Source organism: Contarinia nasturtii, unplaced genomic scaffold (genome assembly GCF_009176525.2).
Source record: "Contarinia nasturtii isolate CC-2019 unplaced genomic scaffold, AAFC_CNas_1.1 Cnas_scaffold_493, whole genome shotgun sequence".
Classification (NCBI taxonomy): Eukaryota; Metazoa; Arthropoda; class Insecta; order Diptera; family Cecidomyiidae; genus Contarinia; species Contarinia nasturtii.
Window position 1 is genome coordinate 1,721,023 of NW_022197846.1, and position 13,518 is coordinate 1,734,540.

Sequence of the window (13,518 nt, forward strand, 5' to 3'; positions counted from 1 at the left end):
ACAATCGGTTGAATTTAGATTGGAACGCAGAAGAAGCCGAAATCGATCGACAATTGGCCATTGCACGGAAAAAGCGTGAATTGATGGAATTACAACGGGAATTGGTACAAATCGAAAAATTGATCTACACGTGCTCAATAAATTTGATGGCACCGAATTGCACGATGTAACAAAATGGATCGAGAATTTGGAAAATGTGTTTGCAATGTTCCGTTACAGTGACCGTGATAAATTGGTTGTCACGCGACATTTGATGACTGGTCGTGCAAAACGTTTCGCAGAAATTACATCGGCATTTGCATACGAGCAATTTTTTAAAAATCGCGCCACATCGACTTTATACTTCCGAGATATAAAGTCTACCCCAAGGAAAGTTCTTCAAACAACTCATTCAATTATTAAGATAAATATATAAATAAAAATGTATCAATCAAGAAACACCTATATTATTGATTGAAAAATAAAAAAATTTGATTTTAGAAAGAAAAAGTAATAAAATAAAAAACACAACACTTACATTTTTGGTAAAATTATTTAAGTTTTTATTTTAATGTAAGTTTAATATAAATTTAGAAAAAAAAAATTCAAAATTAAATTATTTTAGTATTTCATGGTTGCGCTTCTTCTTCTTCTTCGTTTTCGTTTTCGTCTTCGTCTTCCGATCCGATTTGTTCGGTTTCCAATCCGTCAAAAAAAATTTCATCGAAATCATTTTCCGAAATTTGGCCGAGTAGAAGTTGTGTCATATAACGGTTGATACGATAAGCAGCTCCAATTTCGAGGAGATCCATCAAGGTCGTATCCATTATTATTATTTGCTGATTTTGGTGAATTTGTCCATTTAATACATCGCAGTCACGGCAATCTGTATTCGTATATGAATACGACATCCAGGATTCATATCCAACTCGAATGAAAAATTGACCGTTGGTGTTGATATTCCGTGCATATTCTTCGAATAACGGAAACGAACACATCGAACAACAATACAGGAAGTACAGTAGATTTAATGTTTGGATATTAACAATTAACATTAATCAAAACATGTAAATTATCACTCATGTAAGTGAAATTGTACATTCGCATTAAAAATTGCGAATCATCCTCTTCGTCGCTGCTATCACCCGATTGCACGTGGTTGTTTCTTTCGATCGGATTCACCATTTTACTTTAGTTATGAAAAGTGTTTCAAAAATAATTTTTATGGCAAAATTAACGTCAGACATATTTTTTACAGTGTTTTGTTAGAAAATAGAATACTTTCAAATGTCGTACAAATGGGTTCATCATGAAAGTGTGAAAAATCTTTTCTCGGGTACTTCTGCTATTAAATTAAAGAATATTTCGTTGCCAAAGTTGAAACATATTTTTGACTCTTTATTTTTATTTAATTGTGTGTACTTTTTTCTGCTGAAAATAAATTTAAATTATTATAACATCTTTTTGGATTTTTATTTTACGGAATTTTCTCGTCGTAATAAAATATCGTTGATTAAACTTGTTAAATTTGAATGATGTTTTATTCATTTCGTTATTCTTTGCAATACAATGTAGAAAATATATGTAGAACTTGCAAGGGGCAAAGCAGTACTGGATTCAATTCTATCAATTCCATTCAATTCCACTGAATTCTGTTCAATTCCAAATTAAATTCTAGTCCGTGTGTATTTTACTCATTTACTTCAACAAATTTTAGGTATTACAAGGAGAGTTTCATAAGAAGTCGCCATATAGCAGCAAAATGACACTTGCGTGTATTATTCGCCAAGGGATGATAAAGAATGTCATTTTTTTTCATTCTGACTGAATCAGGCGATACAAAAAATTTACCAGCATTATTGGTGAAAAATCGTAAAAAATGACAAAAAAAATAAATAATTTTTTTTCTTCAATCCTCAAATTCTGGTCAATTTTTTGTATCGCCTGGTTCAACAGTGTACTGCTTTCTATTGTATGTTGATATTATTGGGTGTACAGTCAATGGAATTCAGGAAAATTCCTTTTTAATTTTAAAGAAACCGATGTTTCGATCACATTTATTTGATCGTCAAGAATTGAAAATGTTGTGATTTTTGACCCTGAGGAATATCAAATAAATGTGATCGAAACATCAGTTTTTTAAAAATTAAAAAGGCATTTTCATGAATTCCATTGACTGTACACCCAATAATATCAACAAAAAATGTCTTTATTTTTGATGAGGATTACTTTGTTGAGAAAACTTTTTCAAAGATTTTACACACATTTAAAGTAAATAGATGCTATCATTTTAAATTAAATCGATCAAAATTATAGACAGCATATTCTTTGGGAATAAAACGTTTTATTTGTGATAAATAAAAATGTATAATAATTATTCCAAAAATGTGTGTATGAAAACGATGCTTTATTCGCTCGGGCGATCACCTGATGGATCGATTTCCGGTATCTGTCTCCTGCTACCCTCGCCAACAACCTGATTATCAGCCAGTTTGGATGAAAATTCATGCATTTCCAATTCTTTTCGATTGCCCAGTATCAGTGTTGCTGTACGACTTAATCGATTTTCTGGAATTTCGTACCGTACTTTTGCAGACGCATTTGAATTTGTGTCTGCCTTACCGATATATTCAAAATTCGTATATAACATGTTAACGTTATATTCTTGATTAAATTTTGGACTTATTTGTCTTGACGGTGAAATCTGAAGTGGTGGCAATGAACCAATAGGCACTCTTACTAATTTTGGTGGTTCTGTTTCGGTTTCCGATGATTGTGACTCCAAATTTGCATACATTTGCTCGTTTGAGTCGGTTTTTTTATCGATGTGTTTACGATTCGGTGTGACAGCCGCTTCATTTGCCTCAAATGCTGGTTCGACGGGCGTAGGCAATGTATATGGTAGCTTTTCTTTAACGTTCAACAATTCACACAACTGCAATAAAATAGAAAATTTAGACATTTAAAAAAAAAAAGTTATTGTGATCACTTACCTCTTCGATGCCATCCATCGTTTGATGTAGCTCATGTGTCGAATCGCCTGGTATGTGTTTTCGAAATACAGCCAAATACTGAATCAATTTTAATCGTGATATTTTCATAACTGTGTGAGCACTTTGTAACTGAATTTTTAATACTTCTGAACTCTGTAAAAATAAACGAAATTAATTTAATGAACGTTTCTTTTTTCGTTGCGAGCGGTGGTTCTGAGCTTACATTTTCCACATAACCATCAACGATTCCGGGGTCGTTCATATTTCTCAATTGAGGTGGATTCAGCACGCGCATGGTTGCCTTTGTCGTTGAATTTTGTATGTTATGAGCATGTTCCTTTAGTAGTTCGCTCTTTGATGGTGACTGACTCAGTTTATTCGAATCATTTGGCCGTTGATTTCGATGCATTAAATCATCGTTAACACGTTTCACTTGATTTTGCGTTGTCTTTTTCGAATGTATATTTCGTGGTAGAGACGATGTCTTGCCATTTAGGTGAGTCGAATTGGTGTTGGGAAACTGCTGTCTCGCTGACACAGTGAATTTGTTTGGTGGTCGTTCATATTTCTAAATTGGAAAAAGAGAGAAAAAGTTAAAAATTGAATGTTTAAAAAAACATGGGAAATTCGAAGAAAAGAGGAGAGATCGCATTTTCAACATACATCGGGCGCGTACATATGAAGTGAATGTCGAATGATGAGCAGAACATCAATATTGCTCGGATATTTCATTAAGTACGATAGTCCTGTTGTGTAGTCACTGTGCAACACTGAAATTATTCAAAGATAAAGTGATTCACATTTCGAAACAAATCGATCCAAATCGATTGGTTGTAGCTTACTTTCTTCGCGTATACTAATTAACATGGCAACAACGATGAAATTGGTCAACTCAAAATGAGCGCCTTCAGCGAAAATTGCATCCCAAAGTACAAGGAGATCAAGCAGTTGAAATTCACGGCCGAAAAGTAAACGCAACCATCGTCTGCATATCGGAAAGAGAAAAAAAATATTGAATAGAGAAAAGAGTCTATTAATCAAATAATTTGTGTAACCATACATGCCGAACAATGGCAGTGGAATATCCAATTGCAATAAATGATTATGTAGTTGACTATCTGCTTTGGCAAGGATCTTATCACGAATCATATTCAACTTGCTAACCACTTCCAAATCAGACACATTGTTCACATCGCCGTGAGTCTAAAACCATAAAATCCATAAATTTTTGATGAATACAAACAAATGTTCGAATTCTCATATTTTTACCGTGCACTGTGGATTCGATGGAAAGTAACCAGTTGCAGTTGGATGAAGATCATGTATTCGATAGAATGGTTCGATTTCCGTCATAACTTTTGTGAATATAAAACTGAAAATGGTAATCAAATGATTAGTTGTTGTGGCATACATTTAAGTGAATTTTTTTTGTCAAAAACTCACTATGAATCTTCTTCCAAGAATTTTGGATCAAGCACATCTTTCAGTTCACTGCTAAAATAAAAAAAACATGTCTTCGCTATAAATATTGTCAAAAACTACGATTCCATCAAACTTACTCAACACCGTGTATTGAAATGTCTTTAACATGTATTAGTGCTTGATGATCACAGTGCATGACAAAAATGATGGGTGCCAATATTTCGTGCATTCCCTGTCGATAGCACATTTCAGGGTTAACACGTGCATAACAAAACAGAATATTTATCATAATCTCCTGTATTCTTGGCTTTCGAAAAAACTCAATATGCGGGAATGTACGGACAACGTCTTGTCTGATAACCGTGCACAGCTCCTTATCGCAAAAATGTTGATTCCATACACTTTTATCAGATTGAGAAAGCGGGTCATCTTCGGCCGCCATTCTCGGATTTATATAAAACTGTTTGATTAATTCGACGTATCTGTTGCGCACAATGGGAGAAGAGACAGTGACATTTCATTTTGGCTTAGTGAACTTTGTAGCCTGATAATGAATAACAAACCTGCTTCGATCGCATCTCCTTTGTGTAGCCCATGATTGTGATCGTCCGTTTAGCACACCCAACAATAATGACCAACAAATGCTTCGAAATTTTGACGTTTTCAAACCACCATTTACAGCCGATTGTCGTAATTGTACCAAATGCGGATCTTCCGATAGGCGAGATAATGTCTTCCATTCCAAACTAGCCAATTTTTTTTTTTTTGATTTTTGTTGTTTAAAGTACATGTTTTTTTTAATCGCAAAATTTAATGAACTTACGCATATTTTTCAGTTAATATTGAGTCATCCGATAGTGATGACTTTTTTTTACTCGGAGACGGTTTACTCTCATATCTTTTGCTAGGATTGCTGTAGTCGCATTTTATTGCCGATTCCATTTAATTTATCAGAACAGTAATTACTTCATTAATATTACAAGCAACAAAAAAAGAGAACATTAACAATAATACTTTAAGGCGATTCACTAATTATGATGGAAACAAAATCAACAGGTTTGATTAAAACATTTATTCAATCGGCCCCTTTTATTCGAAGCAGACGAACATCTAAACTTTTTGTTTATTTTTTTTTTTATCTCTTTGTTCTAAATATATTAACAAAAATATATATATGTATGAAATGCTAAATGTCTATTTTTCCAGCTGATTTTGAAAGATGACAAGTCACATTAATTGATAATACCCAGATAAAGCTTAACCATATTATCAACAGATGGCACTGTATACATTTTTTTCGCAAAGCAATAAATAAAGTATTTTATAGAATGATTTCGGTACGATAAGATTGAATGAATTCAATGAAATTTGAATTTTATATATTTTTTCATTCATTTTATTAATTATTTAATTTTTTTTTAAATATTCCATCGATTTTCTAGTGTGTTTTCAATCATAAAAGCACCGAACCGTACAATTTCTTAAATTATTGGCGAATGTAAAAATACTCAAAATTTGCTATTTATTGAATAATTGAATTTGCACAACTTGATGAATGAAAAATGTAATTAAATGCGCAACTCAATTGTCCAACTGAATTTTTTGTATTACTAGAAAATCTTTTTCCATCAATTCCATTCACATACCATTGTTATTTCATTCCATCCGAATCCATACTTTGAATTTCATACAATACCATACGAACTAAAGAAATCTTATTGATTTTTTTTCAAGAGTTTCTTTTCAATTAAACAAAATTAATCAATAATTTACATTTTTACAAAAAAAGTAAAGTTTAATTGAAAATTGTATCGATTTTCGAGTCAAAAAATTGGAGCAACATTTCAAAATTTGAAATTCAAATAATACCGGTTCAAGTATAATCGATCGTAATCGATCGCGTGTAAGTGGTTTTCTCAGCGCAAATCAAATTGAATCTTGATGTCTTTGAGTCGAAAATAAATGTCTTTGAAACCAAATGATTAAAAATAGTATAGATAACACCTTTCTTTATTTCAAAAGTAATCAAGAAATTATTGCTTCTGTCTGATGAGGGAAAATTACAAACAAGAACATTGTTATCACTTGGACCCTATACGTGAGATGGAATGACATAAACAAATACACACACGCACGCGTAAAATGAAAACAAAACATCCGAATGTGTGAGAGTCGCGTTTGCGAATTGAATCACATTTATTGGCTCATGCATGATCGTACGATGACACATTTTTTCCTTCATCTATAAAAATGCCTGTAGCACGAGTTCGCTCATTGATTGATAACCTATGACAGTTTGCAAATGGTTTTTTCGCGTCGGGATGAAAGTTGAAGTACAAAAATTCATATCACGAAAACCCCACGCTGCATTTCAGTATAAAGAGCCCAAAGTAAATTCATCAAAAAGAAAAACTCTATCTATCATATGAAATTCAAGTACATTTTTAATTTATAGCTTCTCAATTCACCATTTGGTAATATGTGCCTATCAGTCTTTTTGTGATATGATTATACATCATTAAACATATGATTCTATTTCACGTTTCCGTTGGCGGAACGTTAAAGGTCAGTCAAACACCTTCAATGCACGCGTCTTATCGTGAAATGCGATCTAATTCATCTAACAAATCACTGATTTAATTCACAATCGATTCGGTTTCACTTTGTCACGCAAACGCGCGCCTGTGTGTGTGTTTATCCTTTGGTATTCTAAACCAACCGATTCCATCCGTTCGCATCGAACTATAGAAATAGAATTATCGTACGACTGTAGCATAGATACGGTACTTTTATTTCATCGTTCATCATCTTTCAAAACAATCGAGATATAGTTGAGCTTATAAAATTGATATCGCATCTACGTACGACGCACAACATTCATTTTGATGGCGCACTTCACACGAACTAAACCGAATAATAATTTTCTGCGATCGATTGTCTATTCAATTAATTGAATTATCTTTGGATTAGGAATTAACTACACGCATGATGTCACGTGCAAGCTGTGTGTTTATTGGAGATTTAAGCGAATTGAAAAAAGCGATTTGGTCAGCATTTAAGTGGTAAAAATATGGTTGATTGAACTCTTTACGACGTATATCGCTTGAGTTGGTGGTTTTAATGACGATCCTATTCAATGATGACATTCAATGTCAAATCTAGATTTTTTTCTTCTTCTAAATCTGTATGAAATTCTATTTGTTTACATTTGCCTATTAGTTTTTTTTTCACTCTTATCAATCAATTTGCAATGCAAATTCATTGAGGTTTTGGTGCAGTCGCACTTAATGCATTAATCACAAACAGAGACTGGAATTTGTTCAACATTCATACAAAACAATACGTACAAAATGTTTAATTCATTGTGCTTTTTGTCGTGAGCAAAATACTCTATGGATAGAGAGAGGGAGAGAGACATAGAGATAGTATATATGTATAATTATTAGAATTTGCTGAGCTCATGTTTCAAGCCCGCATGTGCATTGCATGTATTTAACAACACCGAGGAGAACACGCGTTTACGTGCATTTGAGTAGCTCATCTAATTTGCCAAGTTACAAATAATGCATTGATTTCGGAAAAATCTCAATTTCACGTACATCAGCAGTATGCGGTGTGCAAACAAGTGTTTAAAGTCGAAACCGAATCGTTTCACAAACCAGTAAAATAAATATCGTTTCACCTCTATAATGTCATAATTTACTCCGATGATTACATAAATCGGGCAAAGCATTCGCTCAACAACCAAATTTACATCTACGCTTCAAATCTTCTAATGTACAGAAGGCAGATACGTGATTGTGCTCTCTTGCGACGCAGAAGAGAGAGAGAAAGGGATCAGGCGACAAGCAAATGTCGAACGTTCACATAAGAATTTACATGCGTACAAAGCAATCGTCCGATATGTCTTAATGCTAAGCGGTCGAACACAAAGAGAAAAAAAAAATATCACCGTACGTAACTAGAAACAAAATCGTAAGAAACGAATACAGAAAAAAAGCAGCAACAACCCTAAACGCCTTATCAATTTACAGTGAATTGAAATATAAATTTGAGAGTAAGCCGAGCGACTTATTCAGTGAACTTTTTGAATTATTAACGAGAACGTGTTGCTCTTTTGAAATTTCGTTGGGAAAAAGTAAAATAAAAAAAAAAACCGGTGAAAGTGCACGAATATATGGTTGGCTGGGTGCAATGAATTTTTGAAGTCGCACACACCTTCCAGCATCTCACTACAACGGAACTATTGAAAAAACAACGAAACAGTATACGACTACCTGAATTGTGTGTAGTAAAACAAAGTGCGAAAACCATAAATACAATAAAATTGTTATACATTCACGTGTCTCATTCTCACCGGTGATTCTTTTGTGTGTATTTGAATTTTTGTGTGTAGTTTGTGTATTAAGTTTGACAGATTTCATCTTGATACATACATTTTTTATACATACTCATTGGTGATATAATTTGAGTTTAGTGCAGTTGTGATTTAGACACAAATTAGCAATTCCATAGAATAATTTTACAAAATGGTTGAAGCGGAGAGAAATGATTATAGTTCGTCATTTGACGAAGAATTTACAACTAAACAAAGACCAAACGTTACACGTCTTAATGGGGCCGCTAATAAAGATGAAAACGCAAATACAGAACCAAAAAAATCAAGTGTAATTATTTAAATTTTTTTTTAAATCGACGATTATTTCTTGTTTTTTTTTTATTTATTTTTTTTATTCATTAATATTACTTTGGACACGTGTTTCCTTTGCAGTCATCCGATGCATCATGGACAATGAAAGATTTAGTTTGGAAAAATATCGCCTTTTTTGTTTATCTACATTTGGGCTCATTTTATGGATTGTATCAAATATTCACCGGTCAATGTAAAATAGCAACTATTCTCATGGGTATGTTCGTATTAAGAAATATTTGAAAATTTCTAATTTTTAAATCGTAAATTTTATATGCATTTTTCTCTTTTTTCCACAGCGATTTTGCTAATTCATTGGGGTTTATTGGGTATTACTGCTGGAGCACATCGTTTGTGGTCACACAAAGGCTACAAAGCAAAATGGCCATTGAAAGTAATTTTGGCTTTTTTCAATACCATTGCTCACCAAAACGGTAAATATTCATTTTTTTTTTATGAAAATTTCAATCAATTTTTTCTTCATTTATTAGAAAAATTCTCATAACAATTTCTAATATGAAAAAATAAATGTATTTTATGATTAGGCATTTGGGTTTGGGTACATGATCATCGTGTACATCACAAATACCAAGACAGCCATGCTGATCCACACAATGCTGGTCGTGGATTGTTCTTCTCACATTTTGGATGGGTAATTGATCATTTTATTCAAAAAGATAGAAAAAGCATTCATTTAAACTATTCTTTTATTTAAAACAGTTGATGGTTACAGAAAGACCAGAAGTTGAAGAAAAAAGACGTACCATTGACATGAGCGATTGTGTAGCCGATCCAATTGTCATGTTCCAGAAGAAGTGAGAAAATTGAAGCAAAATAAAAAAATCAAATAATTTTAATTAATTCAATCAATTCTTCACTCATTTAGATATTATTGGTATCTTATGCCATTGATCTCGATTATATTGCCAACTTGGATTTTGTGCCATTTCTTCGGTGAATCATTGAGTGCTGCATGGCACGTTGGATTTGTTCTAAGACATTTGTACACATTGCACGACACCTTTTTAATCAACAGTTATGCTCATGCTGTCGGTACAAAACCATACGACAAAAGCATTCGACCAACCGATCACAAATTGTTGGGCATTATGACTCAGGGTGAAGGTATGTTTCTGCATCGTATTTTGACACGCATTGTATGTTTTTTTTTAAACTTTTTGTTTTGGTTTCATGGTTTTCTGTCAGGCTGGCATAATTACCATCATGTATTCCCATGGGACTACAAAACGGCTGAATTGGGAAATTATCGTTACAACATTACAACGGCGTTCATTGATTTTTTTGCTGCCATTGGATGGGCCTATGATTTAAAAACCGTATCAAAGGAAACAATTCAAAAGCGAATGGCACGATGTGGTGATGGTAATGTCAAATACAGTCATGCAACCATTGATGATTTAATGCGTTTGCAAGAAGCCAAACATGACGAACCAGCTGAACCAAAAGAACTTGGTAAGTCATCTTAATTCATTTTATTTCTGTATAAAAGATTATTTGAATTTTATTAAATTTCATTGGTATATCTAATTCTAATTCTAGTCTGGGGTTGGGACGATGCTGATTTCGATGAAAACGAGAAAAGAACCGCCACCATTATCCATAAAGCTGAAGACTAATTTGTTTAAAAAAACAAAACTGAAATTATTTAATAAATTATCTCGTAGCATTTTTGATGTGGAATAGTTTTTAAGTAAATGATTCTTAACTTAAATTGTATTTATCAATTTGAAAAGAAAAAAAAAAGAAGATTGTTAATATTTTTTGCTTTGAAATTTGAATGATGGTGTCAGGAAAACCAGAATAACTTCAATAAAAAAAATCAAACAAATCAACTTTCATTATTACATTATTAATGAGAATAAATTCGTGAATTCTTGGATTTTTTCATTTGACATCGCTTAATGGTTCGCTTTTTTTTCTAGCTCAGCACGTTTTAACGAAACATGATTCCGTTATAAATGTATCATTTGCTTTGTATAAATGCTAATTACAGTGGAATAATGACTTGGCAAAAGGAACGTAAAAACAACAGTTTTCTGTGAAAAGAACGAAGACGAAAATAAAAAGAAAATATTGTCGATCCAGCAAAAAGGAAGTCGTTTAATTTATGCACCTATGAATTAAATTTGGTTTGTTAATGCTTTTGAAATGAATTTGCCAACAGTTTAATGCATTCACTGCAAGTGTTATTGTCTAAATGAATATTTTTTGAAGTGGAGTGGAACAAGTGTTTTATGTGACTTGAGGAATATTTCATCAGTTTAAAATAGATTTTATTTTTCGGAAAACGAAGGAAGTTTAAAAAATGGCACCTAGTATTGATTCAAGCATTCTACTCGCTGGTGCCGTTGTTGAGGAAAAAAGAAGCGATGATTTTAGTGGAACATCATTGCCCAAAAAAATACGAAATGTAAAATTGCAACTTATTTTTTTTTGGTCAATCATATAAAAATCAGAAATCAAAATTAATCAGTTTCCAACCAAATGATTGATATTTTTAATCAAAATTGATAAAAAAAAAGCATTTTTGTCTTGTTTCATGCAGAGAAAGCCATATTTTCAATTCAAATCTGATGATATTGTGTGGCGAAATGTGGTGATCATGAGTTCTTTGCATTTATTTGCCATTTATGGTGCTTATCTGCTAATTACACGTCAAGCAAGCATATTCACATTTATTCTGTGTAAGTTTTATGTGTGCGCGCTCACAAAAATGATTTGCGGTGATAACGTGAATAAATCGTAGAAAATTATTCATTTATCGCATATATGATTACGAATTAATATTTCTGTTCGTTTTAGCATATGCATACGGTACAATCGGTGGCATGGGAATTACGTGCGGTGCTCATCGTTTGTGGGCACATCGTGCATATCAAGCCAATTACAAATTGAGACTATTATTGTGCATTGCAAATTTGATTGCGTTTCAAAATTCAATCTATGAATGGGTAATTGAAAATTAAAAATGCATATTTTTCTATCAAATTGTCTACAGAATGTTTTCTATTTCTAATTTATCAATTTTAGGTACGAGATCATAGGTAATTTAATTCAATCATAATCATCATTTTGTATTTTATGACATTGATTTTTATTTCGGGGGGAGATTAGAGTGCATCACAAGTTCACCGATACTGATGCCGATCCGCATAATGCGCGACGTGGCCTTTTTTTCTCGCACGTAGGATGGTTACTGTGCAAAAAGCATCCGGATGTAAAACGAAAAGGTGCCACAATTGACATGAGTGACTTAGAAAGAGATCCAATTGTCATGTTCCAGAAGAAGTAAGCCATTCTCGAAAAAAAAAATCTCTCTAAAAAATGGACAACGATTTGGTAAAATGTTCACTGTTTTTTTCAACAGATACTATGTATATTTGATGCCAATATTTTGCTTCATAATACCAACACTGCTGCCAATGTTCATTCTGAATGAAACTTGCTGGAATTCATGGTTTGTTGCCGCCTCATTACGTTACGTACTAACATTGAATGCAACATGGCTCGGTATTTAAAATGAAATTCCACATGAATTTTTCAATCGTGTTAATTTGAATAATTTTTTTTTTTCAAATTCTCTTTCTAAATTTGCATTGTAGTCAATAGCGTGGCACACAAATGGGGCACAAAGCCAATCGACCGGTCAGTATATACGGCTGTATTGAAGCCAAATAAAAATATGTTATTTTTAGATAAACACACATTTTATCAACCTGATTGCGCTTATTTATTTATTTTGTCTCGTGTAATTTAAATTCACAGCACGATTCCGCCAACGAATAACACATTTGTTGCTGTTGCTGCATTTGGTATGTAGAAATTGTGAAGAATGTTTGAACTTCGCTTATTTACCAAGTTTTCTTTTTTTTCGTTACTGAATGGAAAATTCAGGTGAAGGTTTTCATAATTACCATCATGTATTCCCATGGGACTATAAAGCGGCCGAATTGGGAAATTATTCGATGAATTTCTCCACCGCATTTATTGACTTCTTCGCAAAAATCGGTAAATATCTTTTTTTTTTCATTTTCAATCAAATTTTTCTTCCGTTTTTAAAAAATTCTTCTAATTTATTATAAAAACGATCATTCTAATATAAAAAAATGTATGTATTTTGCGTTTAGGTTGGGCATATGATTTAAAAACGGCTTCAAAAGAAAATATTGAAAAACGTTCGGCTCGGACGGGCGACGGTTCGAGATTAAGACAGATTTTATGGCCGAATATTCAAAATACCGATACAAAAGTCGATTCAAATTTAATCTGGGGCTGGGACGATGCCGATATGGATGAAGAGGAAAAAAAATGTGTTACCATCATCAATGGCATTTAAATGAAATGCACTCAGGAATTGTACTATTTAAAATGAAGTTTATTAAAATTAATCATATAAATTCAATTCACAAATTA

At 32.7% G+C, this 13,518-nt stretch overlaps 3 protein-coding genes across 4 annotated transcripts; 2 read left to right on the plus strand and 1 right to left on the minus strand.

Moving 5' to 3' along the window:
• Positions 1-2,303: 2,303 nt before the first annotated feature.
• On the minus strand, positions 2,304-5,580 carry LOC116339106 (TBC1 domain family member 5 homolog A). Of its 2 annotated transcripts, none has more exons than XM_031764772.1 (11): positions 5,218-5,580; positions 4,958-5,140; positions 4,532-4,876; positions 4,416-4,463; positions 4,242-4,344; positions 4,033-4,175; positions 3,815-3,957; positions 3,636-3,742; positions 3,196-3,540; positions 2,973-3,125; positions 2,304-2,914 (listed from the first exon to the last, which is right to left on the minus strand). In XM_031764772.1, exons 1-11 carry the CDS (start codon positions 5,334-5,336, stop codon positions 2,387-2,389), a joined length of 2,217 nt encoding a protein of 738 aa, XP_031620632.1. In that variant the 5' UTR covers positions 5,337-5,580; the 3' UTR covers positions 2,304-2,386. The 2 variants fall into 2 exon arrangements, with proteins under 2 accessions (XP_031620632.1, XP_031620631.1); XM_031764771.1 differs by having other exon boundaries at positions 4,416-4,466; positions 5,218-5,579.
• Positions 5,581-8,284: 2,704 nt separating this feature from the next.
• Positions 8,285-10,735, plus strand: LOC116339167 ((11Z)-hexadec-11-enoyl-CoA conjugase-like). Its single transcript, XM_031764880.1, has 8 exons — positions 8,285-9,061; positions 9,166-9,301; positions 9,384-9,518; positions 9,630-9,736; positions 9,805-9,899; positions 9,971-10,209; positions 10,291-10,557; positions 10,645-10,735. The coding sequence occupies exons 1-8, from the start codon at positions 8,924-8,926 to the stop codon at positions 10,719-10,721; spliced, it is 1,194 nt and encodes a 397-aa protein (XP_031620740.1). The 5' UTR covers positions 8,285-8,923; the 3' UTR covers positions 10,722-10,735.
• A 548-nt stretch (positions 10,736-11,283) lies between these two features.
• Positions 11,284-13,515, plus strand: LOC116339346 (acyl-CoA Delta(11) desaturase-like). The gene is made up of 10 exons (XM_031765175.1): positions 11,284-11,515; positions 11,651-11,789; positions 11,908-12,056; positions 12,136-12,149; positions 12,220-12,393; positions 12,473-12,615; positions 12,708-12,750; positions 12,871-12,917; positions 13,000-13,113; positions 13,233-13,515. Exons 1-10 carry the CDS (start codon positions 11,411-11,413, stop codon positions 13,439-13,441), a joined length of 1,137 nt encoding a protein of 378 aa, XP_031621035.1. The 5' UTR covers positions 11,284-11,410; the 3' UTR covers positions 13,442-13,515.
• Positions 13,516-13,518: the final 3 nt, after the last annotated feature.

What these genes read in the sequence shown, in the direction of transcription:
- LOC116339106 (XM_031764771.1), bottom strand. Translation starts at nt 5,336, where the DNA reads ATGGAATCGGCAATAAAATGCGACTACAGCAATCCTAGCAAAAGATAT. An exon ending in CCACTGCCATTGTTCGGCAT is followed by an intron (nt 3,958 to 4,032) that starts GTATGGTTACAC and finishes TCCGATATGCAG; the next exon opens with ACGATGGTTGCGTTTACTTT. An exon ending in AATTAGTATACGCGAAGAAA is followed by an intron (nt 3,743 to 3,814) that starts GTAAGCTACAAC and finishes GAATAATTTCAG; the next exon opens with TGTTGCACAGTGACTACACA.
- LOC116339167 (XM_031764880.1), top strand. Translation starts at nt 8,924, where the DNA reads ATGGTTGAAGCGGAGAGAAATGATTATAGTTCGTCATTTGACGAAGAA. An exon ending in AATAGCAACTATTCTCATGG is followed by an intron (nt 9,302 to 9,383) that starts GTATGTTCGTAT and finishes TTTTTTCCACAG; the next exon opens with CGATTTTGCTAATTCATTGG. An exon ending in TCTTCTCACATTTTGGATGG is followed by an intron (nt 9,737 to 9,804) that starts GTAATTGATCAT and finishes TATTTAAAACAG; the next exon opens with TTGATGGTTACAGAAAGACC.
- LOC116339346 (XM_031765175.1), top strand. Translation starts at nt 11,411, where the DNA reads ATGGCACCTAGTATTGATTCAAGCATTCTACTCGCTGGTGCCGTTGTT. An exon ending in TGCCCAAAAAAATACGAAAT is followed by an intron (nt 11,516 to 11,650) that starts GTAAAATTGCAA and finishes TGTTTCATGCAG; the next exon opens with AGAAAGCCATATTTTCAATT. An exon ending in CATATTCACATTTATTCTGT is followed by an intron (nt 11,790 to 11,907) that starts GTAAGTTTTATG and finishes TGTTCGTTTTAG; the next exon opens with CATATGCATACGGTACAATC.